This window comes from Carcharhinus amblyrhynchos, unplaced genomic scaffold (assembly GCF_965287045.1).
Source record: "Carcharhinus amblyrhynchos unplaced genomic scaffold, sCarAmb.v2.hapA scaffold_38, whole genome shotgun sequence".
Classification (NCBI taxonomy): Eukaryota; Metazoa; Chordata; class Chondrichthyes; order Carcharhiniformes; family Carcharhinidae; genus Carcharhinus; species Carcharhinus amblyrhynchos.
Window position 1 is genome coordinate 7,148,040 of NW_027649779.1, and position 27,793 is coordinate 7,175,832.

The 27,793-nt window shown below is 42.6% G+C and overlaps 1 gene segment (V, D, J or C); it reads left to right on the forward strand.

The window, feature by feature from the left end:
- Window positions 1–27,771, forward strand: LOC145362439 (Ig heavy chain C region, secreted form-like). The segment is given in 8 exon segments: window positions 1–46; window positions 180–505; window positions 1,712–1,763; window positions 15,104–15,409; window positions 16,357–16,527; window positions 17,558–17,746; window positions 23,739–23,873; window positions 27,677–27,771. Coding segments are annotated over 8 exon segments (1,320 nt in total).
- Window positions 27,772–27,793: the final 22 nt, after the last annotated feature.

The following is a 27,793-nucleotide window of genomic DNA, read 5'->3' on the forward strand; positions in this document are numbered from 1 at the left end:
ATGAGCTGGGCGATTTCTCTCAGTTTGTTGCTGACTTTCTTATCTTGTGAGTTTTTTGTTTATATTGTCCAAGTCTCTCACTGTTACTGTCTCAATGTTAGTCTGTCTCCGGAATGTTCCAGACTCAGCAATATGTCACCAAGATAAATCCTGTTTTTTTAAAAAATATATTTTTACAGGTGTCCAGTCGGAGATTGTGTTGACCCAGCCAGAGACAGAGACCGGGCGTCCCGGAGGCTCCCTGAGACTGACCTGTAAAACCAGCGGATTCAGTATTGACCGCGCTTACATAAACTGGATCCGACAGGTTCCCGGACAGGGGCTGGAGTGGCTGGTTAGCTACCATAGCTCAACCAAAAAAAACCACGCCCCATCAATTAAGGATCGATTTACTGCGTCCAAAGACACTTCAAACAACATCTTCTCTTTGGAATTGATGAGGTTGAAGATCGAAGACACCGCCATCTATTACTGTGCAAAACTGAGAGAAACCAGGGATGCACCCGTACAAGAACAGCTCGAGAGGGAATCCAACAACTTCCACCATAACCTGAAGGTCAGTATCTGTTTTAAATATAATATAACACTTGTGATCAGAACCAAGACACAAACCACTTCTGACAAACCCAACTTAGTGAAACTGAAACATTAAAGCAAGAAAACACACAGACCTAGTGGGCTGAGCTTTTTACTTTGCTTATATTTACTGTTCACTGTTTCAGCAATTACACACCTGGATGTAATGTTTGTTCTTATATTTCTGCTGCTTGGAGGAGGTGATTCTAGATTATGTTTTGTAAATTGTTACATGAAGTGTAAATTACGTCAAGAATAGTGGTCTATTTGAGGTGAACATTGAGCGGCAATACTGAACAGAGAGTGAGCACAGTTTTTGTGTGGCTGTATGCCACTGTGATTCGATGGGGTCACAATGCTGAGCACAGCGACATCCTCATACAAAAACCTCATGGAAAGAGATTGCTCAAATTGATGATTAGTACTACAGCAGGATTTTCAAAGTAAATGAGGCTTCAGTGAAATAATGTGAGGAAGCAATATTAGTTTGTGAAAAGGTGTAAAAATCTTCCGGTAAAATTGTGTTGAACGATATGCTAAATCCACATAGAGGGTGCAAAAGCATTCCGATACCCTTTGTAAATAGAATGACTGAGGCAAGCTACAATATCTCACTCATTCGCTCTTAGGAGAGGCATAATGAGATTGTTGAGAGAACAGTGAAATTAAAACTCTCTATTTTACAGTTAGCAGTCAGGCGCAGTATCTGTCATGCTGTGACTCACAGTGATAAGCGGGGGTGACACAGCAGTTATAGCCAATACAAAAAACCCTCAGCACTAATTGACGGAGTCGGGGTCAGTGCTCTGTTTTACAATCCAACATTATTTACAATGCTGCATTATTTATGTCCAGCACTGCACAAATAGCGAGAATCAAATGGAAAATTTATAATAACTATTCAGTTATCACTTGGTGTTTTCAGCAACATGTTGATGTGATGCTCTGTGAAATACAAAATATTAGGTTTATTTATGGAGAGCGAACGGTATTCACAAATATAATAATAATTCAATGAACATTAATTGACTTTGCTTTTCCTCTGGTTTGTGAATATTTAAAATAATGGTAGTTTTTTTCTGTCTATGTTTTGCAGTCCCAGTTATTGTATGACCCAGCCAAGGGAATGTGACAGTGTGACTTCTTCGAGTACTGGGGACAAGGGACCGTGGTGACGGTGACTGCAGGTGAGAACCATCCAATTATTTAGTAACTGTTTTACTTGTTTTATATTTTTTATCGATTTTATTAATTCATTCGTTTACTGAAATGTGGTTTGCTGGATTCTGTGCTAAAAATCTTAACAATGTTTCATTTGATTCTGCTTAAAGTGGGCTTATAAAATTCTACTGTTAATTGGCAAAAGGTGATGCTGAGGGATTCGATCCTTGGTTGTTCTATTTTGGTGTTTATCTGCTGAGGGCATTGTTTGGCTGAGTTACTTTAAAAGTTATTGTCTCTGAAACAGTTCGACATTCCTGCAACGTACAAATTCGGTGACATCTCGCGGCTGCCGGTTGTACCACCTACTGCAGACGCATTTGACATCGAACCCAATATTAACAAAATTTGTTAAAGATTCTGTATTAATTGAGCGATCATGTACCGCTTACTCGCAATGCTGGTGTAGTTCTGACATGTGTATGTTCATTTTAATTATGGATTAGTTTGGTGATGAGCGGATTGGCTGGATTTAAATTTGTGATTTTCTGTGAATATTACATTTGATTTTGTTGAAAGAATTTGTATGATTCAGCTGCTTCTGCATTAAGCGGGGTTCAGTGAATTACACTTTTTTTTCTGTTGAGGTGATTGTGGATCTGTGTGACTTGGAATCAGTAAATTTTTTGAAATGGTTTGGCGATTCTGCATTATTAAAACTCTGTGACACTGAGCTGTTGCACACTTTGTGATTGAATACAAACAGCCTTCGCGTCTGAAACTGTCTGACGCATGATTTTTGGCTGAAATCAGGCAGGCTTTATTCCGTTGGTATTTTTGAAAATCATAATTGATAATTGCAGGTGAAACTAAATCACAGTTTACGCCGTTTTGTTTTTCAGAATACAGTTTTGCCATTGCATTCACTATTTGGGTCACATGCAATGTTTAATTTCAGTGATTGCTGCAGCTTTTACCATCCAAACGTTTAAACATGTTTGAAATATGATCCAATATGAATAAAATGTGGTAAAGCTTCCATACTAAATTCTTGGATATCTTCTATCTCTTCACAATGCTATTGCTATTATTCCAGATTTCTGTTTTGTTTGATAATTCATACATTTGGTGATGAGCTGTTTTGCTGGATTCGATATTGAGATTTTCTTGCAATGTTGCATTTGATTATGTTGAATGAATAATTGAACTGTTCCTTCATGAAAGGGGCTATTTCCCTCAGTGAGGTGCTTTGGAGAATTTCTCTTCAGGAGATTCTGTGGTTCAAAGAACAACAAAGAACAAAGAACAACACAGCACGGGAAACAGGCCCTTCGGCCCAACGAGCCCGCGCCGCCGTCCCCCTGTCTCAGTGACCTATTCATGATTTTAGTCTACACCTAACGTGCGAGGATCAGGGAGGTCCAATTTAAGGACAATTTAGTACCCAATCAATCAGCCTAAAAGCACATCTTTGGGGGATGTGGGAGGAAACCGGAGCACCCGGAGGAAACCCACGCAACCACGGGGAGAACGTGCAAACTCCCACAGACACAGGCCCAAATCCATGTGTCCGCACAGCAACAGAGATAGTCTCTGAGCTGTCATGTTGCCCTCGAGATGGTCCAGTTTAAGCACACTAACGACATGAAGCAATAGGCAACTCCCGAAGCAACGTCCAAGAGCAGCCCACTACAACCTGCCGCATGCATGCCCCTTGCTGGACTTAAATGCCTGTGGAGACAAAAAAATTCATTATTAAACAGGCAAAGACTAACATCCCTGAGGCAAAACGTATTCCCAGGCCTACAATGTTAAGTAAGGCCTACTATATCCCCCTATATGTAGCCCGCTCATATGGCTGTCTAAGTGACTCTTAAACAACCCTAGCGTGCCTGCTTCCACCACCTTACTCGGCAGTGCATTCCACACCCCCACTACCCTTTGTGTGAAAAACTGCCCTCTAATATTTGTCTTATACCTAGCCCCCCTCACCCTAAGCCCGTGACCCCTCGTTCTATCCATTTCTAATAGCGGAAAAAGCTTACCACCATTTACTCTATCTATCCCCTTCATAATCTTATAAACCTCTATTAGATCCCTCCTCAGCCGACGTCTCTCAAGGGAAAACAGCCCAAGTTCATTCAATCTTTCCTCGTAAGACAGCCCTTCCATACCAGGCAACATCCTGGTAAATCTCCTCTGCACTCTCTCCAGGATCTCTACATCGTTTCGGTAGTACGGCGACCAGAACTGGACACAGTACTCCAAGTGAGGCCTAACCAACGTTCTATACAACTGCAACATCAGACTCCTACTCTTATATTCTATACCTCTTCCTATGAAGAGGTACCATACGCTTTCCTCATCACATTCTGCACCTGCACCGACACCTTCAGGGACTTGTGCACTTGCACCCCCAGGTCTCTCTGCGTATCTATACTCCGGATAGTTCTACCTTTTATCGTATAACTCCCCTCCACATTATTCCGGCCAAAGTGCATCACCTCGCATTTCTCCGGATTAAATTCCATTTGCCATCTATCTGCCCAATCTACCAGCCTGTCTATGTCCTGTTGCATTGCCAGGCACTGCTCCTCAGTACCCGCCAATCCAACCATCTTAGTGTCATCAGCAAATTTGCTGATCACACCACCTACCCCCTCTTCCAAGTCATTAATATATACCACAAATAGAAGAGGTCCAAGTACCGAGCCCTGCGGCACACCACTGGTGACAGGCCTCCAATTGGAAAAGGAGCCTTCCACTACTACTCGCTGTCTCCTCCTCCCAAGCCAGTTCTCCACCCATCCACATACCTGGCCTTGTATCCCATGAGCCTTCACCTTTTCTATCAGCCTACCATGAGGGACCTTGTCAAACGCCTTACTGAAATCCATATAGACGACATCAACGGCTTGTCCTTCGTCAACCGTTTTTGTCACCTCTTCAAAAAATTCCAATAGATTCGTAAGGCACGACCTCCCTGTAACGAAGCCATGCTGCGTATCCCTGATCAGATTGCAGCGCTCCAGATGTTCATACATCCTATCCTTGAGGATCCTCTCCATTAGCTTGCCTATAACTGAAGTCAAGCTCACCGGCCTATAATTCCCTGGGTTATCCCTCTGACCCTTCTTAAACAACGGTACTACATTTGCAATGCGCCAATCCTCTGGGACCTCACCTGTGTCCAAAGAAGAGACAAAGATTTGCGTCAGAGGCCCAGCAATTTCATCCCTCACCTCCCTTAGCAGCCTGGGATAGATGCCATCAGGCCCCGGAGATTTATCCGTCTTTATACTGTCTAAAAGTCCCAACACCTTTTCCCTCGTGATGACTATATCCCTCAACGGATCCTCAAACTCCTCAAGCACAGCACCAGACATCCGGCCCCTCTCCTGCGTGAATACCGACGCAAAGTATTCATTCAGGATCTCCCCCATTCCCCCAGGCTCCAAGCATAGTTCCCCTCCTCTGTCCCTGAGAGGACCAATCTTCCCTCTAACCATCCTTTTATTTCTAACATAGGAGTAAAATGCCTTAGGATTTTCTTTAATCCTACCCGCCAAAGCCATTTCGTGGCCCCTTTTTGCCTTTCTGATGCCCCTTTTAAGTTCTCTCCTACATTCTCTGTATTCTTCTAACGCTATCTCTGTCCTCAAATGCCTAGATCTAATGTACGCCTCCCTCTTCCTCCTGACCAGGTCCTCAATATCCCTAGTTACCCACGGCTCTCTAATCCTACCCTTCCCATCCTTCCTCTTGACCGGCACGTGCCTTTCCTGCAAAGATTTTAGTTTTCCCTTGAGAGACTCCCACATACCCAGCGTCGACCTGCCATCAACCAGCTTACCCCAGTCCGTATCTTTAAGATCCTGTCTAATCCGGTTGTATCTAGCCCTCCCCCAGTTTAACACCCTCCCCTTAGGACAGGCTTCATCTTTATCCATTAATATCTTAAACCAGACAGAGTTGTGGTCACTGTTAGCCACCTGCTCTCCTACTTCAACGTCAACCACCTGCCCAGGCTCATTCCCCAGAACCAAGTCCAGTATAGCCCCCTCTCTGGTCGGGCTATCCACATACTGCTCCAGGGATCCTTCCATTACACACTGTACAAATTCCTCCCCGTCAGCAGCCTCTGATCTCGGCACCTTCCAGTCTACCCCGGGGAGATTAAAATCTCCCACTACCAGCACCCTATTCTTCCTGCACTTATCTAGAATGTCCCTGCTTATCCCTTCTTCCACAGCCCTCGGGCTGTTGGGTGGTCTGTAGCACACACCCAACATAGTAACATCTCCCTTCCTATTCCTCAACTCCACCCATAGCGACTCGATTCCTATATCCTCTATACCTCCCTCCCTCTGCACTGCTATGATGCAATCCTTAACTAACAACGCCACTCCCCCTCCTCTCAGCGACCCACCCCTATCACGCCTGAAGCACTTATACCCGGGAACATTCAACTGCCAGTCCTGCCCTTCCTTTAACCAAGTCTCTGTCACCGCCACCACTTCCAACTTCCTTTCGAACATTATTGCCTTCAGTTCATCTGTTTTGCCAGTCACACTCCTAGCATTGAAACACATGCACCGAAGACCCTCAGAAACAATCCGATCCTTCTTCCTACCCTCCGGGCTTACCCTATCCCCAATCCCAGTTCCGTCCACATCCCCACCCCCCCTCCATATTAGTTTAAACCCTGCCGAAACACTCCAGCTAACCTTCCAGCTAAGATATGCACATCCTTCCCAGTTAACTGTACCCCATCCCTCTTATATATTTGCCCCTCTTTCATAAAGACTTCCCAATGGTCTACGAATCTAAAACCCTCTGCCCTACACCAATCCTTCAACCACGCATTGAGTTGGAGTATCTCATTATTTCTAGCCCTGCTAGCCCCAGGCACCGGCAGCAGCCCAGAGAACGCCACCCTGGAGGCCCTACATTTCAGCCTAGCCCCCAACTCCCTGAACTGCCTACGTATGTCCCCCCTGCACTTTGTTCCTACATCCTTCTCTCCTACGTGCACTATCACATCAGACTCGGTCCCTCCACCCTTCAAAATTCCCTCTACCCTTTCTGAAACATCCTGTACCCCTGCTCCAGGGAGGCAGACTACCATCCTGGAGTCCCGCTTTTGCCCACAGAACCGCCTGTCAATCCCTTTGACTCTCCCATCCCCCACCACTATCTCACACCCTGCACTCTTCACTTCCTCCGAGGTATTCTGATCTCCCTCCCTTGCCTTCTCTACCCCAGCTGTCACCCCACCCTTAATATTCCGGGGTAATTCCTCCGGGGCGGTCCTAGTGCTATGACTCCTTTTCTTTTTGCTCTTCCTAACTGTAACCCATCCATCTCTCCTCCCAGGTCCTGGTATCTGCTCAGTGTTACTGTCCCTATCCATTATTTCCTCATTTTCCCTAACTAAAAACATATCCTCCAGCCTCAGTTCCAGCTGCCTCACCCGGGCCCTTAATCTCTGCACCTCTAGACATTTCCCGCATATGTGGGCTTTCGGGAGATGTGCTGTCTCCAGAAATGTCCACATATGACAACGAACACAGTGAACACGTGTAACCCTAGACCCTGCCATTATGTTTGCCCCCTATTAAGGTTCGACCACTATGAAAGTGTGTAAAATTTGCGAAGTGATTTGGTGTTTCGGCATTATTCCGGCATTGTTTAACCTCGGTGGCACTGAGCGGTTACACGTTTTCTAGATGAATGCAAAGCATCTATGAATTTGAAAGTCCTTGTAGTAGAAAACAAGCAGGTTCTGGGGGGAAAAAAATGAAATAAAGATATCACAACATTTTTATAATCTTGAACTACCGTTTACAAATTAAAATAAATCATGACTTACAAAGTTCATTTCCACACTAAGTCGCTACTGCGATCACAAACTTCTCATTAACACATTTGATCATACGATATATACAAATCAAACAATTATTGATCGTTAATATTATTCCATATTCACCAAACATCATTCTATATTAATATCATTATTCATTATTCGCCTTTAATAGTTCTGCTGCACTTTACACACAACTTAAATGACCGGGAAAGTTTATAGGCTGCAAATATTTTTTGTGATAATTCCAGGAATTATTTTAATGGCAACTTGCTGTTTCCACAGCAGCGCTCAATTCAACAAGGTACTTTCCATTAGTCGTTGTATTCCAGATTACGTTCGCATTTACTTGAATATGAGTTTTGCAGAATAAAACGTTGTATTTTTGGCATTTTTTGTATCCGATTATTTTTTTTCAGTGCAGTCGCAATAAGATTATTCCTTCCAAGTAATTTGTAATTGGATACCGAGATAATTAATTACTAATTTCATCTCAAAATTTGTGAAATGGTTTGGTGTTTCTCAATTGTTTCTGTATTTTTTCAACTCAGTGATACTGAGTAGTTACACGCTTTAAGGCTAAAAGAAAATAAAACTGCGTTTGAAAATTCTTGTCGGGATAAAGTAGAAGGGTTCAGAAAATAAAATAATTAGATGTTACAGCTTTTATCCGTGTTAACTAATTCTTGGATATTAAAATAAATGATGAATTACCATTCTTACTGACATTGTATCTCGGTTAGAGACATTACACTATCTGTCATGTTGATGCGTTCATTTTGAGAAAAAAGAATTGCCCTGTTTTTTTTGGAGGGGGGGATTTGAGACTGACAGGGAGAAACAGTTAAAATGCAAAAGGAGTTTTGAAATGAACACCAGGTTAAATTAATTTTATTATTGATTATTTTGTTGTTGTAGTTTGACCTTTGGTCGATTAGAATCGAACAGTTTAAATAAGTTTGACAGAGTGAACAGAGTTTTCTGAGAGATGGAATTCGCTGACACTCAAGTAATAGTTCATATAATTGTGTTTGAGCTGTGGTAAATTGTCAACAGAAACTGGCTAGAGATTGACAAGTTAATGCTTGAAATTCAACAAGATTAATTTAGACTAAAAAAAAATATAAATAGTATGATATTATGTCTCCCATTACTGCTGAACACAGTTTCGAATTATGGGAAGAATACATGACAGAACAATTGATTCCATGTGAACCTTATGTTAAATTCATATTAAATATTACCATGAAGAAAACGTCTGGATTTATTTCTGCATCATGTTTTAGTGCTACAGAGGATTGAACCAATTGTCCTTTTTGTGTGGCACTGTTTAATTCAGATCTTCTTTAATTAAACAATGTGTTCAGTAATTAAGTTATTAGATGCACTAAGTTACTAAATCTGGGAAGCAGTATTATGATTTCAAACTGCCAGGCCGTTACAGTCTAGGCAAACTCAGAAGTATGCATTTTTTCAATACGTTTATAGGTTATGATAAATCATTTGTAGTCAAAGTGACACATTACAATGTGATTAGATTTAAGTAAATGGATGACAGATGTCTGAATGTTTCCATTCTGTAATTTGTAATTATTGTTTTACATTGTCTAAGATTTAATTGTTATCAAATTATTTCACAATGTTGGGGGCAGAAGCACGTTTTGAATGATTGAAAACTCATTTTATTACAGAGTACAAATCAGCTCACAGGAAAACTACCTAGCAATGGACAATAATGTTAAATATAACATTGGTGCTGATTAATTCAAAGCAAAAGACCTTGAATATTGCACTGGCCTGCAAAATATTATTGGTTTTAGACAGTATTTATTTATATCAAAAATGAGTACAGAAACAACACATTTATTTACTCAGCTATGGTCAGTTTGATAAAGTATTTTGCCTTGATTATTTTCTTGATTACATTTAATTAAGAAATTAACTCGAATCCGGTAATGATTTTCAATGTAACTGTTTCTTGGTTTGTTTAATTCTTACTGTGTCACTGCATCTCTGTTAGGAACATTGAACAGTTACTGTGTCACTGCATCTCTGTTAGGGGCACTGAACTGTCCTGAATCTGTTATTTTTGATTGCTCCTTTTCAGCGAAATTACATTTTTACATAGTTTTTGAGATGTCAGACGGAGAAATACTTAAAATGAATATCAGTTTAAGTTAAAATGGGCTATTGACTTTCTGTTTTTGTAAGTTGACTGTTGATAAATTAGTCTTTAATAGTTTGAATGAAATTGAAAGATTGAACAGATGGATCTGCTGGGCAATCGACTGTTGCACCGAATGTGTCTGTTCTGTTTCTGTGGTTGTTGTCACTGTGTTAGGACCAGGAATCTGCCTGACTGGTTGTAAATCTTCTGGTTCCTTCTGCTGTATTTTGGAGTGAAATTTGATTTATTTCTTCAAGAAACGTGTATCTGTTTAAAAAAATGTGATAGTTTGACTTGATATTTGACTCGGCGTCTCTGAAATAAGATCCCCTGAAACATATTGTGACCATCAGAGAAGCAGAAACGTCAGTCCGTGGAGAGAGAATTGGTTGATTTTTAAGCAGTGATGGACTGGCCTTGGGAATGTTCGATGAGAAAACGCAAAGTGAGATTTACTATATTGTGCTCCGTGCTACAGCAGTCCCTGAACTGTTTAGTATGACCGTTGAAGGGCCAAATTCATTTGCATCTTATTTTTAGTCTTCTAAAGGCATTTTCAAGTCATTTGCTTGGCCAGAATATTTAATCTTCCCTAACTGTTCCTTCACAAAGTGTTGATATGAAGCATCCTGAACAACTGCAGTCCATATGCTGCAGGCACCTGCCGTGCTGTTAGGCTGGGAGTTCCAGGATTTTGACCCAGCGATTATGAATGAACTGAGATGTTGTTTCAAGTCAGGATGGTGTGTGTTTTGGAGGGGAGCTTGCTGGTTATAGTGTTCATATGTGACTGATGCCCTTGTCCTGTTAGGATGTAAAGGCAGCGGGTTTGGACAGTGTATTCTATGGAGCCTTGGTGAGTTGCTGCAGTGCATGTTGTATACAATACACACTGCTGACACTGCTTGTTAGTGATGGAGAGAATGAATAGGGTGAATGAGGGGCCGGGTAATCTTGTGGGTGGCTTTGCCCTGGATTGTGTCAAATTTGGTGAGATTTTACAAGTTTCACTCATTGAGGAAAGAGGAAATTATTTAATTGTGACTGACTTGTGAAAGATTTCAATGTTTTTCCAACACCTGCCCCACAGTCCATATTGTGCTCACTTGTCACTCCCACTTACTGTGTGAGTGGGTGAGTATGTGTGGAGTGAGGGTGCTTTTCCAGACTGAATCAGGCAGATACAGACTTACACAAATCACACACTCTCACACATATATACACACATACACACTCTCATATTCTCTCATACGTATACTCATATATGCGCACACTTTCTTTCTCATTCGATATCTCTCATACACATTCTCTTTCTCTCACGATCTACATGCACTGTCTCAAATACAAATACATACACTCTTCCGCTCTCTCAATCAGTCTCTCATACCCTCATGCACAAAAACTCTCACACGCACACAGTCCCACACACATTCTCTCTTACAGGCAGACACATACACACACATAAGCACAGTCTCGCGGTCTCGCTCACACACTCTCTCTCCCACACTCTGTCACACATGCTCAAGCTGTCTCATATTTATTCACTCAGACTCTCTCACAATTCCTCTTGTACACGCATCTCTCTCTCACACACACATATATTTCTGTCTCTCTTGCACACAGTATCTCGCACATGTACATTCTTGCTCTCTCACACCAGCTCTCTCAAAAACACTCTCTCACAAACATAGACCCATGCACACACTCTAGCTTACACACAGACACAGTCTCTCACATAAGCACAGTCTCGCACAAACATTCCCCCACACATGCCCACAGTCTCTCTTTCTCTGACACACAAACGCACAACGTACCTCTCTTAAACACTCCACCTATCACAGAAACATGTTCTCTCAACAATTATTTCACACACACACACACATCTACTCTCTATTTTTCACACTTTTTCTCGCTGACACACACTCTACCCCGCCCCTCCACACACACACACAACACAGACACAAACACATTTCTTCTGTCACGCATACACATTGCACATATCTTTCACACGCACTTTCACTCATTTACGAACAGATTATTTTGCTTCACAATTGGGAAACACTGTCCCCTCTTGCAAATGCAGCCCACTGTCTCGCACATGTGCAAACAGAGACTATCACACACAGCACCATCACAAACACATTCACCATTACTCTCTCTCTCGCAACACACCCAAACACCCTCTCACAAACCTTCCATCTTACATACGTCATACTGACTGTCCTTAACATCATAGAATAGAAACACAGGATCCAACAGTGCAGAAGGAGGCCATTCAGCCCATCGAGTCTGCCCCAACAGCAATCCCCCCAAAGCCCTATGCCCATAACCACACTGACTAGTCCCTCTGAAACTAAGGGGCAATTTAGCACGGCCAATCCACTTAACCCACACATTTTTGGACAATGGGTGGAAAAAGGACGCCCAAAGGAAACCCAAGCCGACACGGGGCGAACTTGCTAACTCCACACACAGTAACCCATATCGGTTAGGCAGCAGCGCTAATCACTGTGCCACCATGCCAACGCGCCCATACACACCCTCCCCCACCCCCCGCCATTTGAATTTGAATGAGTGTCTGATCGAGGAGCTCGAGTAAAACTTTCGGCGGGAAATTCTTTTCTGGAGTCATATTTAGCACAAAGCAAGACGGTAATGGTTGTTGAAGGTCAAACATCTAAGTTGAGATATCACTGCAGGAGTTCGGCAGGGGACTGTTCTGGGACCAACAATCTTCTATTGCTTCATCAATGACACATTCCATCCAACATGAGGTCAGAAGTAGGGATTTCCATGTGTTACACCGGACACAAAGACACAATCAATAAGAAGGGATCTGGCTGAGACTCAGTCCGCCTGGCTCCCCAATACTGGTGTAAACTTGGTGTTTGATTCCTGTGTGACCCTAGTTTTGCTGGAAGCTTCCCTTCCAGCTCCCTCAGTCTGTCTATTTGTTCACTGATCCGTGTTTCTGAAAGAAAGGCCCCGACATTAAAGCAGCTGCCCGGTGATCTACACTGATTCCTGACTTTACACAGCCCTGTTACTGAAAGCTGATCAATGGAGAGAATCGGGAAAAGATCGATGGAGAGGGAGAGGAGGAGGTGGCTCACTGACACTCACTCCCCAACCACCCACCCACCCACCCCCACTCACTCACTCACCCACCCACCCCCACTCAGTCACTCACCCACCCTCCCTCACTCACTCACTCACTCACCCACCCGCATTCACTCACGCGCCGACGCACTCCCCCCGCCCCCCAACTCCAACTGCTCCTCTCGAAATAATGAGGTTGGACGCTCTCGGGCTCTTCTAAAAGAGAAACACAAATCCCAGTTCTCACTGGGGCCCACTTCCGTTTTACACTCCAGGCTCAGAAAACAAAACTCCGAAATAATAGTTCCGTAAAAATCCCTCTTACCTGTAAGGTCTGTTCACTGACTCACCATTCTAACTGCTCCACTCATTCTCATTCTCACTCATTCAATCGCTCACCCTCACACACTCACATTCTCTCACTCACACTCACTGAATCTGTGTAAGGAGGTCTGCAACGAGAAAGAGAATGACCTCAAGCGGCAGTTTGATGCTTAAAATTGGGAGCTGCCCTGGGAGTGCAGAGAGCTGGAGGGAATCGCTGGGGCTCGGGGCCAGGGACAATGGCAAAGAGTCAGGGGAGAACAGGAGGCAGAGAGCCGGGGGAAAGGGCAGAGAGAGAGGAGAAAGAGGAGGGAGCAAGGGGAAAGGGCAGAGAGACCAGTGAAAGGGGAGTCAGCTAAGAGAAAGGACAGAGAGACGGGAGAAAGGACAGAGAGACCAGGGAAATGGGGGAGAGCTAGAAGAAAGGGCAGGGAGGCAGGAGAAAGGGCAGAGAGCCGAGGGAGAGGGCAGGCAGACGCGGGAAAGGGCAGAGAGCCCAGGGAAAATGGCAAGAGAGTCTGGCGGAAAGGGCCGAGAGATGTGGGAAAGGAGAAGGAGGGTAGGGAGCAGGGACTGAGGGTAGAGAGCTGCGGGAAAGTGTAAGGGGCTGAAGGAAAGCGCAAAGAGCCGGGGGAGAAGGCATACAACTGGAGGGAAGTGTAAAGAGTCAGGTGGAAATACAGAGAGCAGGATGAAAGGGGAAAAGAGCCCTGTCCAGAGATATGGACAGGTGGAATGTCAGAGAGCCAGGGGAAAGGGCAAAGAGCCGGGGAAAATAGGCAGAGAGTGGGTGATCGACGGGCTGAATGATATGCTCTGTCTGAGGCCAGAACTCTTCATTCACCTGACGAAGAGGTAAACCTCGAAAGCTTATGAATTTACTATCAAATAAATCAGTTGGACATAAACCTGGTATTGTCAGACTTTTTACTGTGGTTACCCCAGTCCACATCATGAATGAGGAGGGACAGAATAGAGCTAGCACCACAATCAGCACATGTGTAATCTCAGTGAATGATGGAGGAGATTTCAGCGCCCGAACAGCCAACTCTTGCTATTAATGTGTGATCCTTCAATGAGTCAATGATGCATTTATTTGAATTTATAATCACATTTAGAGTTTCCTGATCATTCAGTAAGTATTCATTCCGAAGGTATTTTTGAAGCAAAGTCACTAATCTCCATTTTGTGGAGTGAGAGGCAGTGAGTTGGAGAGAGTAAGGGGCATCAATCAGTTTGAACACAGGCAATTTCCAAAACTAGTGTGGAGATGCCGGAGTGAGGTTGGTGTGGGCACAGTAAGGATTCTCACAACACCAGGTTAAAGTCCAACAGGTTTATTTGGAATCACAAGCTTTTGGAGTTCCCTCATCAGGTGAGTGGATGATATGAATGAAGAGAGGTTTCTTCATCACAAAATGTTGTTGTTTGAGAAATAAATAGCGGCAGCAATAATGGAGAAAATATTTGCTCTTCTCAGTTAATCCAATGAATGACATGTAATTTTGAGGAAACCTGAATGTGTCTTTACTTCCAGTCTGATAGAAGTGGAGACAGGGATATGAGTTTCTACAGAGGTGACAATTCCCAAATGATAGAAGTAACACAATCTCAAAGGTGGATGTAGGTTTTAATCCGGAGATATTAGGATAAATTCATAATTCTAGTCAATGTTCGAGATAGAAACATAGCAAATAGATGCAGGATAGGGCTATTCGGCCCTTTGAGACTGCTTCTCCATTGACTTTGATCGTGGCTCATCAATATCCTGATCATACCTATTTCCAATATCCCCTGATCCCTTTAACACCAAGAGCTATATTTAATACAGAAACATATTTGTAACATCATGTTTGATGACTTAATAAACACAAATAAGAGTCTAACTTGTTCAATTGGCTATTCTTTCCCAGCGACACCGTCTCCGCCCACTCTCTACAGCCTGGTCTCCTCCTGTCAGCAACACAACTCCGATGGCTCCGTCACCTATGGATGTTTGGCGATGGATTACCTTCCAGATGTCGCCAAACTGACCTGGAAGAAAAATGGGCAGCAGATCACCACTGGGTTTAAGACTTATCCTTCAGTGAGAAACACCAAGGGAACCTACACCCTGAGCAGCCAGTTAACGATCACCGAGTCAGGGGAAGAATGCCCCAAAATTGACTGTGAGGTTCGACACAGTGACTCAGTCAAGAGCGTTGAAATGCCATGTAAGTGTTATGAAACCTGGGTAAGTAAGGGGCGCTGTGATTGGACCGTATAAGATCTTAGTTATAACTGATTTATAGCACTCTGAAAAAATATAAATTGTGCAAAATCCAAGTAAGTGTCTACCGACTGAAAAGTCGTTCAAAATTAGAGAACCATTGAAATGTTACGGTGCAGAAAAAGACCATTTAGCCCATCATGTGTGTGTGGCCAGAAGCGAGAACACATAAACTAGCCATGCATTTTAAGCCCACTTTCTTGTCCTTGCTTCGTAGCCTTGCAGGTTGGAGCACTTGAGATGCAGATCCAGATATCTTTGAAATGACCATGTTCCCTGGTAACTGAGCCCTCCTCATGGGGAATGAATTATTTCTACCGACGTCCATTATAATTTTGTGAACCACAATTACGTCACGCCTCAGCCTCCTCTTTTTCTAAGAGAACAACATCTACCTCGCCTCATACCTGCAATTTTCAGGTCCAGGCAACATTCTTGGCAATCTCATCTCTCTGCAGTCATTACATCGTAACCAGAACTGTAGTGCAAACTTCAAACGTGATCTCACTAGTGTTTTATGCAGCTCCATCATTGCATCACACTTTTTGTATCCAATACATCATATAATAGAGGAACTAATGCGAAATGCTTTCTTGATCAACTTGTCCAGCTGCCTTACTATCTACAAAGACCTGTGGACATACACTCCAAGGTCTTGCATTTCCTCAATCTCTCTCAACCTTCCATTTTGTTGATCATTCCCTTGCTTTGTTTGCCCTCCCCAAATGAATTGCGTGACACTTTTGACGGTTGAATTCCATTCGCCATTTTCCTGCCAATTCAACAAAACCATGATACAGTTCTCACATCGGCAGCTCTAGCGCTAACACAAAATAACTAATTTTAATTGTTGTCAATTGAATCTTCAAGTAACGTCTAAACATGTGTTTGTTGAAGGCGACATCCCCCCAACCGTTATCCTCACCGTGAGTTCCAGTGAAGAAATCACAAGCAGGAAATTTGCAACCATCGTCTGTTCAATCATCGATTTCCAGCCAGGGCCACTGACGGTGAAGTGGCTGAAGAATGGGGAACCCGTGGATTCAGGAATTGTCACCTCTCTCCCCTGTGAAGTGAACGGGAACTTCTCGGCCAGCAGCCGGCTGACAGTCTCCGCTGGGGAATGGTTCAGCAAAGCGGTCTATACCTGCCAGGTCACTCACCAAGGAAACACTCACAGTCAGAATATCAGCGCATCTCGGGGTAAGAGACTCAAACAGAGGATAAAATATATCATTCCAATGTGAATTGGAATTAAGGATCTGTTAATTTTGGTTAAAAGCGTAGAACAACTAAATTATTGGCATGTAGTTTGCTGCATTAGGACAGTGCCTCGTTCAGAATTTCATCAGAAAAAAACAATTTTTTTGTTATTCCTTCGTGAGATTTGCATTTATTTCCCAAACCTGAATGCACTTAAGTGGCAACCACATTGTTGTGCATCTGCAGTCACATGCATGCCAGGCCAGATAAAGACAGCAGATTTACTTTTCTAAGGAGCATTTGTGAACTAGGAGGGGTTTTACAACAATAGCTTTATGATATCCATTCGAACTTTTAATTATAGAACATAAATTCCAAACTTGCAGTGATGAGATTCGAATCTGTATCCCCAGAGTCTTGCTCTAGGTTACAAGTCCATTGGCAACAGCATATGCCACTGCCTCCCCTTAAACCCTTTTGGTTTGAAGTAATATAGTGAGCGAGGTTGCCTTGCTGTCAGCTTTTTCCTGAGACAGCTGGTAAGATTTGGAGAGACAGAAGGTTCGGATTGTTTCACAGGTCACAGCATAGGGGTAAAATATTGGAAAGTGCATCCACCCTATTTATAAACCAATGGTCAGTACTTTTTTTCCCCCTGAGTTCAGGATGGTGTATTTGTTTGGGAATCCTGCAATGTTGAGTCATGAAAATTGTACCGCTGCAACAATACTTTAATAAAGGGAATAAGTTCATAGAACAAGCTAGTTTTTCATCGCCCATTGAAGCGGAAAGGCGATAGTTAGAGATTGGAGGTGACTTGGTCTTCTTCAGGCTGAGGACTGGTGTCTTGTTTCTGAAGGGTGAGCTTGATTTGATTTTCATTTCTCATTCTCAGATCCTTCCCAGTGCCATGTTCCTACAGTGAAGATACAGCCACCACCAATAGAGCAAGTCTTACTGGAGGCGACTGCGACCTTAACCTGCATCATTTCTCATGCTCCTTATGGAGTTAACGTGTCCTGGATCCGAGACAGGAAGTATTTGAAATCAGAGATTGCCGAAAAGCCCGGAGCGGATCCTGACAGTGTGATCAGCAAACTAAACATCTCGACACAAGCCTGGCTGAGTGCGGCTGTGTTTGAGTGCGTGGTGAGCCATCAGGATCTGCCGACTCCTCTAAGAACATCTATCCACAAGGAAACAGGTGAGCTGAGAGATTGAAAGAATAAATGTGTTACTGTGTCGAGTAATGGTCAATATTTAGCAGTCAATGCAATAATGGTCACCCCTGAGTAGAAACTCGATTAACTAAAGACTCTGGGCCTATAGATATTGTTACGGGGAAATTTGATGTGTCGATGAATGAAAAGTCAACTGAAAGCGATGCTATTGGGTTTAGATCTGTGCTGTAAACTTTCTGAAACTCGCCAGTCCGCCCCCCTGAGTTACTTGAGAAAACAATTGTGTTCACCTCTCCTCCAAGCTGCAAATCAAAAATGGAAAATTTTACAATCGAAATTGCAGCATATTTTCCTGATATCTAACCAGCGGTTTCATTGTCTCCAGAATTCTCCAGTTTATTGATATTTATTGTACATTTTCTGCAGATCCAAATCCGCGGGAACCGGTCGTCTCTGTCCTCCTGCCCCCGGCAGAAGAAGTCTCCGCTCAGAGATTCGTCTCCCTCAGCTGTTTAGTGAGAGGTTTCTCCCCCCGAGAGATCTTCGTCAAGTGGACCGTCAACGACAATCTGGTGAATCCCGGGAACTACAGGAACACCGAGGTGGTGGCGGAGAACGGCAATAGCTCCTTCTTCATGTACAGCCTGTTATCCATTGCAGCAGAGGAATGGTCCAGCGGCGCTTCTTACTCCTGTGTGGTGGGACATGAAGCCATCCCCTTGAAGATCACCAACAGGACAGTTGACAAATCCAGCGGTAAACTCAGTTCTGTGGACATTTCCCTTGCACTGAAGGAAATCGTTAAGGCATGTGATTGAGAATCAATCGTTTCCATTAAAAACTTCAACAAAAATAATAAAATATTTTCCCCTAACGATAAATGAAATACCCAATTGCTTAATTGATTGTTTTTCAGTTTTACTTCCATTATATATCTTCGGTTTGACTCAGATGTTTCCAGTTTCTGGCCCAAGTCTTGTTGAACCAGTTCACCCTGCTCAGATAGACCCTGGGTTCGAGACAGAGTAGAGCCCATTCATCACAGGATCCTGCAAAATATCTTTACTGACTTTCCTCTCGTTGAGGAAAAATCCAACAATTTCAACACTTCTGACAAACAAGCACGACATTTAGATCTGGGTGTTCCTGCTTCTCTCATTGTCCATGTCTTTATCCATGGATACCAGCGTTAAGCTGCTGCACCGCACCCACTGGGAACTGAAGTGAGGGTCACACAGAAACATGTAGTAATAATCTCCCCATCAGAGAGAGGGAGGGTGAAATTGCTAACATACCGGATTCCTACTCACCCAAGAAGAGAGGGCAGAAGCAGTAGCTAACCCATGTACCACTACTTCCTCAATGAAAAGAGGAGGAACGTTTAATCCATTGTACCTCCACTTCCTCAGTGGTTAGAACCATCAGGGACATTGCTTCACCCGGTAGAGAGAGGGAAACTCTGAGTTCACTCTCCTACCTCTGCGTTTGAAAGTGAACGGCTATCTACTATAAGGACCCAACAGCACAAATTAGCTCCCGGTTTACTTGCTCCAGGTGCTGAAATACCATTATCTCAATCATTGTAATACGTATGTACTTGTGCAACATGATTTAAACATGATTCAATACTCTTGTTCCTGTTAGTCATGTTTTGGCACAGATTTCCCATGATACAAATTTAAACAAATAATAGAATCCTCACCGATTTTCACTTGTCTGTCCCTGGGTTTCTGAGATCCATAAATGATTTATTTCATTCGCGCTCCTGATGTCACCGTGGCACTGACATAAAATAAATTCATGCAGCAAACACTGACGATATAGTCCATTATTCGAATTGTTTGGATCATGTTCAGTTAATGATTGCAGTAAAACTTGGAGCAACAGTTAAAAAGTACACAGGCTGACAATACTGCGCAGGAGTGTCATAATTATAAGCACACACACACACACACACATCGACACAAATGCACAAATACACGCACAAATACACAAACTCACACATGTGCACACAAATACAGAAAGACACAAGTAAATACACCCAATCGCATGCAGATCCCCCCCACCCCCCATCACACACACACACACACACACACACACACACACATATACTGAAAAACGGACAAGCACATTCAAATACAAACACAAAACACGCAAATGCACAACACACATAAATGCATACACAAAAACACAGAGAAACATGCATGCATACAAATATGTATTCATACACCATAAGTACATGCAAGATATGCACAAACAGACACAAACACGCACGTTCACGCAAATACACTCATGGGCAACACATACGCGAAGAAAAATATACATACACAAATACGCACAGACACAAATACTTGCATGCACAAATGTATAGAGGCACACATACATTCATTCTGTCTCTCAACACACGCACACACACTTACACACCCAGACACACCCACACACGCACCCACACTTACACACACATATACACACACCCAGACACACACACTTACACACCCAGACACACCCACACCCACACATTTACACACACACACACAAACACACACACAGTTACACAAGCACACACACACACACACACACACACACACAGACCCCCCCCCCCCACACACACACATACACACGCACATGCACTCATTGACATGCGCTTGTACAAACAGGCAGAAAAACAACATGAACACAAATAATCAAATATGTACAAACACACACACACACACACTCACAGGCACACAGACACAGACACGCACACACACACACACACACACACACACACACACATAGACATGCAAACACACAAGTACAACACAGGCATAAACATATGCAAATAGGTGCACAGATCCAAGCTCAAACAGATACGTGTATATTCACATTATAGACAGAAGCACTTGCATGCAGATGCACATACATGCACAAGCACTTACGTACACTCAGATTAATACATGTTATCAGATTTTCACCCTGACAGGAATATAGATACAGAGGCACGTAATGTTCTACACATTAACACTCAAACATGGAAAATACACATAAACACATTAACAGACTGCACATCGATGGCCAGAGAGTCAAACCTTTACATGCAACATATTACCATGCTCAAATAGAACAGAACACCATAGCACACATTGCTGCACACGGAAACACAAACATCGTTATGAAGAACTATCTACACGGATATACAGACAGTAACATGTTAACAGAATCGCACACACGAAAAAAGATGGAGGAAAAGACTCACACAGAATGGGAAGGAAACCATCCTCGTGTGACAGAAATTAACGTATTAAAATAGGCATGAACACATGCACACATTGTGACTGGCATGAGTAAACATGTATAGACTTCACACAATAAGAGGCATGCATCCACAATGTCAGCCGAATAAAATATACACAGGCGCATCAACAAGCAGAAGCAAATGAACACGTTCATTAACCCTCATGCACACACATTAACGCACGACCAAAGGTTAATGCAGACCACGAGATTCTCATACATATACACACAAATGCAAATTGCATCAATAAACACTTTGAGAAACTGAATCTAAGCTCACGATCTACTAAGCATTTCCACCATCAATGAGAAAAGATCGGAAATTACATCCCGGCGCTTAAACAGCAGCATTCACAGTTTACAGGTCAGTAAACATCTGTGAAAACAATCATTGATCAGTGAACGTTCCTCCATATCAGTCATAACATTCTTCAATGCTATGAAATGTTCAAAAATGAACTGAAACTCAAGAAAACATCTTCAGTGCTTCTGACATGGACTGTCCAAGGAATGTAAAGAAAAATCAACTGTGAAAATAATTACGGAGATCGGCTACTGAGTGCCCTGAACTTAATAGTAGATATATGTTGAAAATTATACAGATATTACATTAACAGTTTATGAAGGAGAATGGGGGAAAGGAAAATAGCAATAAGATTCCCTGGATCAATAAGTTAATCTAATTTCATTTCCTGGTCTCCATCCCCTAGACTTCACCGATCACATCTGGATTGAAGACAATGAGGATAATAACAGCAACATCTGGACAACCGCTTCCACATTCATCGCCCTGTTCTTCCTGAGCATGTGCTACAGCACTGCCGTCACTCTGGTGAAGGTGAGATGATTCAACTCACTCACATTTCAAACTGGCAGAATGGATTTGAAAATCTCTCAATGTTTCACTGATTAAAAACTCCAATAATAATCTACTGCATAGAACATAGAACACTACAGCACAAACAGGCCCTTCGGCCCACGAGTTGCGCCGATCACATCAACACCTATCTATAACCCCCAATCCCATAAAACCCCATATACTCATCCAGAAGTCTTTTAAAAGACCCCAGCGAGTTCGCCTCCACCACCACTGACGGCAGCCGATTCCATTCACTCACCACCCTCTGAGTGAAAAACTTGCCCCTAACATCACTTCTGTATCATAAACATCTGCTCCAATATTGTATTTTTCTTTTACAGATCAAACAATGAGTTGAATTTTGAACGCAATAGACTTACCACAGATTATATCAAAATCTCTGGATGACACAGAAACAATATCTGCTGTCAGTGACTGTATCAGGAAAAAAATTCTCAGGTTGTCATTCTGAATCTGTAACTGAGGTAATGGTAGACATTATTTCAGTTTTCAGTGTGAAATATACGAAGCACTTTTGTTATAATGTAATTGTGGTTAATAGATTAAATACCATGTATAATTAAGAAACTTTTTTCATTCCTCATTCATATCTGATAATTCCTCTTTCTATTAAGATCCTGTTTCCTCTTTCTGGTGTGTGTACCAGATGTACAAATATTGATGGATTCCCTGTGCACGTTTTCTGTTCTCAATGTGAAGCTCGATCGTTATGTTCACTTTTCTTGCTTAAAACAAATGTCGCTGTAAAATATTCTCTGAATTTTTAAAATAAATATTGAATGAAATTTTAACCAACTCTGGCTTGGATTAATTCCTTTCTCAAAACCCATCAACTCTGCCCCATTTTCCCTATTATACGGTTTTCCCCTCTTTCCCAGGCAGGGATTTTTCCCAGTCATGTGTGGGATGTGGTTGAACTCAAGGCCCTTTAGTGACAGAGCCACTCTGCCACCCAGTGACCTATCCGTTTAAATACACATTCATCTCTGCCTTTTCATGAGAAAATCCAGAGGCGTGAGTGAATAATGCGGAGAACTGCGGCGATTTCACGCATAAACTGGTCTGTCACTGACCAGTTTCAGGTAATCCTAAACAGCAAAATACCATCTTCATTCGAGGCCAATGCAGGATAGTGTGTGGCCGAAGATAGTTTTCTATGCACTGCCTCTTAAAGCAACGCTATCAGTGTCGCTGTAGCGTGGGTTACCAGAGTGTATCTCTCTTTATATCGTCCGATGAAATACTTCCCAGACAGGCAAACCACAAGCTGGATAGAGGAAACATCCAGAACAGATATGCAAATCATGACATGAAATGAAGAAATTGAGGTGTATTTCACTTAAACACATCATCGATTACAAATTTCTAAATTATGACTAGTGTTGTGGGTAATTTGACAATTTGAGATTGACTTTAACTGTAGACAATATAAAATTCACGAGACAGATATCTGTGTGTGAGGGGGTAACATTAATTGAAAATAAAAGCAAAATATACAGCTGCCTGGAGATCACCAAGAGGATTAAGTGGCTCTGGAATAGAGCGGCAGCACCTTCCCTATGAATCTAACTTGTACAATCAATAACAGATCAATTATAGATGTTCTTACCGATCATTCCCACCTCATATTAGATTAGAACCAATTACATTCTGTCAACATACATCAATAATAATTCCTGACACATTTCTCAGTCAATCGCATTTTACATTCCTGCGTAATGAGATCTAATTTGTCCATTTAGTACCAATGCTGACTCCCATTTTGGTTGAACTCACTTCCCTCTGCTGTGTGGCTAAGAACTCTCATTTAGAGGTCAATGTGAAAATAGCCGCTGACTCATTCGCAAAACTGGACAAACACGTGATCCTGGGTCCCAGTACGATCTATTCTGTGTGTAAACATTGAGTGCCCCATTCATAAAGTTGCAAAATGTATTCCCTCGCCAGAAACTTTCAGATAATAATTTTGCTAACTACGAAGATTCCCAGGCCATTGGCTCTCAACTCTTCAATTTTACCATCACGTCTTACAGTGACTTGCTTTTGGCTGAAATGAACAACAATTTATTCAATACATAAATTACATTTAAAATATGAGCATATATGTTTTATAATCATAACTGTTTATTTAATTCTCCTATTGCATCCACATATGTGTAAAGTATTTTCTTCATTACCTTATCATCATTGTTTCAAGATTTATTTTGTTTTTTTTTGTAGTGTCTTATGTGTTATGTCAAAAACCTTGTCAATTGGTTAACAATTTCCCCCCTTCAGTCGTATGTCAGATAAGCACATCATGGGTTACAAATTTTCCAATTATGACTAGATTGGGATCTATGGAATTGACCGCAGAGAAACAAAAACGCAGACGTTTCAAAAAGCTGGGGCCCATTGGATACAAGTAACCACTTATTCTCCGAGACTGGGGCCTTCTGACAAAGATATTTCAGCTTCACATTCGGGTAAAACAAACACAGATAGACTTTTTTCTCTTATTGCTCCATGAGATAGGAAAAGACTCCACTGTCCAGAAAACACAGTGACTCTCTGGCTGTAACCATTAAACATCCCCCACTGCCTTCTGTTTCTAGTATGCATTTCTCCCTGCTCAGATTCATTCCCCCTGATACTAATGCCCAGAATTCACTGAACATCACCTTAGGACCCTCTCTCTGTGTTCTGTTCTCTCTGATACCATCCAGCTGAAATCATGGAAATCCCATGGGATCTGCCTCGTTCCCATCTGCAATTTAATGTGCAATACTGTTTTGTAGGTAACTTTTCTTCGGTTACTCCTCATATACCACATGTTAATTCTGAACGTCGCTGTATGAGATTGGTGTTGTCAATGGCTCTATCGTTCTGATGTTAGATGGCAATATTTATTGTCTTTGTAAGAATGGGAGACATTGTGGTGTTATCCTCTGTGTAAGCAAGTCGGGTTTCAAACTTGACTTCTGTAAACAACACATTACTAGTCAGTATCTGGATCATATAATCAGGTTCAACCGAAAGCTAGAGGTGAAAGTGGAGAAAGGGAAAAGCAGAGCCTTCTTCAGTTCATTTCGGAACTTCGTTTAGGCTACAGCATAGATAAAAGAGCTTTTGCATGAACTGAGTAACTGGAGCATGAAGTGTAGGTCATTGAAATCCAGGCTGGTGAAGTAGGCCTCACCCTTAAGTCGCACGGAGAGGTCTTAACTGCTGATGACAGCGGCTGAGTGACAGAATCTCTACGGCCCATATTTGGATAAGTGTTGTCTTGGCCCGGAGGAGGTGGAGTCGTTAGAAAAGATTCTCCACTCCAGTGCAGTGGAGAAGTTGAAAAAAGAAAACATAAATAAAATCGCGTTAGAACTTATGATCTGAAATCTTTGAACATAAGAACATATAAGAACATAAGAAATAGGAGCAGGAGTAGGCCAACCAGCCCTTCGAGACTGCCCCGCCATTCAGTAAGATCATGGCTGATCTGTCGTGGCTCAGTTCCACATTCCCGCCCTCTCCCCATAACCCTTAAACCCCTCTCTTATCAAAAACCCATCAACCCGCGTCTTAAAAATATTTAACGAGGTAGCCTCCACCACTTCAACGGGCAGAGAATTCCAGAGATTCACCACCCTTTGAGTGAAGAAGTTCCTCCTCAACTCCGTTCTAAACCGCCCCCCCCCCCCTTTATCTTGAGGCTGTGCCCCCGAGTCCTACTATCCTTTCTGAGCGGGAAGAGTCTCTCCACCTCTATCCTATCCATCCCATTCATCATCTTATACGTCTCAATGAGATCTCCCCTCATTCTTCTAAACTCTAACGAGTACAAGCCTAGTTTATTCAGCCTCTCCTCATAGCTCAACCCCCTCAACTCCGGTATCAGCCTAGTAAACCTCCTCTGCACTCACACACTTGAGTTCTAAAGGCTCACAGGTGGTAGAAATCTGCACTTTCTAGTTCCATGTCGCGGCCACCAGAGGGCAGGAGGATTCCTTGTTGGGTCCAATGTCGGGAGAATTACAGACTCACTCGCACGGCCAGTAACAATATTGAGAGAATGTAATTAGAAGAACAAATGTTGAAACAGAAATATTACATTAGATTTGACAGTAAATATTTTTTTCACGGAAATATTATTATGAGTTGTTAAACTGTTGATTTGCTGAAACTATTCCCGTTCATTGAGCTTGGCGCTCGGCATTCTTTGTGATGTATGGCGGGCAGTATGTGAGCTGCAGACGGAAAAGCGCCGCCCATTTCCAAACAGTCGAGTTAGTGACATTGGTGTTTTCAGTTACCAGTGTTTTCAGTCTTCAAATGTTGCGTTTTTTTTTCAACCAGTATATTTTGGTGAAGAATCCGAAAGTGTGGGCTGGTTGTTCTAGCGGTATGATTCTCACGTTGGGTTATTTTGGTCAAAGTGTGAGAGGGTTGAGCCCTTTCATGTTATTTCCCCATTGCCCAAATCGCAGAGTTTACTCATGTCATTCCAGTGCAGGCGGCAGGATTGTTTCACTTGGGGTTTGGTTTGCGAATCTGAGCACAAACTGCAGGTAATCCATCAGCACAACAAACCCGCTTGGAAAACATTTTCAAAAGGGCTGACTTGGAAGGAGACCTTTATTTTGTCAACATTCACCTGTTCAAGGGACACTATAATAGGCCGTTTAGGCAGCTGGCCAAATGTTTCTTTTCATTCATTAACGAGATGAGATGTTGTTGTCACGGTTCAGGCCGGCATTTATTACCCATAACTTATTACCCTTTAGAAGATGGTGGTGAGCTGCCTTCTTGAATTGGTGCATTCGATTGTTATAGGTACATCCATAGTGCTGTTAGTGTTTGGTGGAAGTCGGGGGAGGGCGGCGTTTGCCGTTATCCAAGCACCTTGTCCCTGTTTCCCTCATATATTTTCTCCAGGTTTCCACCCGACCAGTGACAGAGAAAGAACAGCGATATTTTTCCAAGGCAGGATTCTGATCGCTTTGGAGAGGATGTTCCCCGTGGTAGCGGTATTGAGTTTGGAAAGTGTTATCTCTGGCGCACTTGGTGAAATTGCTATCTAAGGTGTACTAATCAGGCAAGTGGGGAATATTCACTCAGACTCCCGACTTCTCCTTGGAAATGGTGGCCAGGTTCGAGGGAGTCAGGATGTGAGTAATTCACTGCAGGATTCCAAGCCTCTTATCAGCTCTGCCACTGCACAAACTGATAAAATGTGTGTTGATTGAAAAATAGGAGCGTTTCCTTTCCTGCGTAGTGTGCAGAGAATTTTCAACACTTTTTTTTTCTGAATGCATACTGAGACTCATGTAAAATCTAATGGCATATGCAAGCAAAATATTGTGTTCAAGTAATATTCGATTGCCGACTCTCTGAGGGAGTGGTTAGGTCGTCTTACTGTTTTACTGTCACCTGATAAGGAAGCAGCACTCCGAAAGCTCGTGATACTAAATAAAACTATGGACATTAACCTGGTGTTGTGAGACTTCTTACCGTCTTTAGCCAGCAGTTTGAATTCCAACAGAGCGGTTGAACACAGCAACTCAGTTCTATTGCAATTAGGGATGATTGTAAATAAATAAAGACAATCTCAGTGGTGAAACTTTTATTTACAAGCACTCGTTTTTGACAAAATTTCGGCCCAATTTCGAAGCATCCGACAACATGTAACAACTGGCGTTTGTAGTCATGTGGGCCAGTGGCGTAATGGATAACGCGTCTGACTACGGATCTAGAAGATTCCAGGTTCGCAGTAATGAGATTGGTCGGCTGGAGAATTGAACCTTACAAATCGAAACATAGG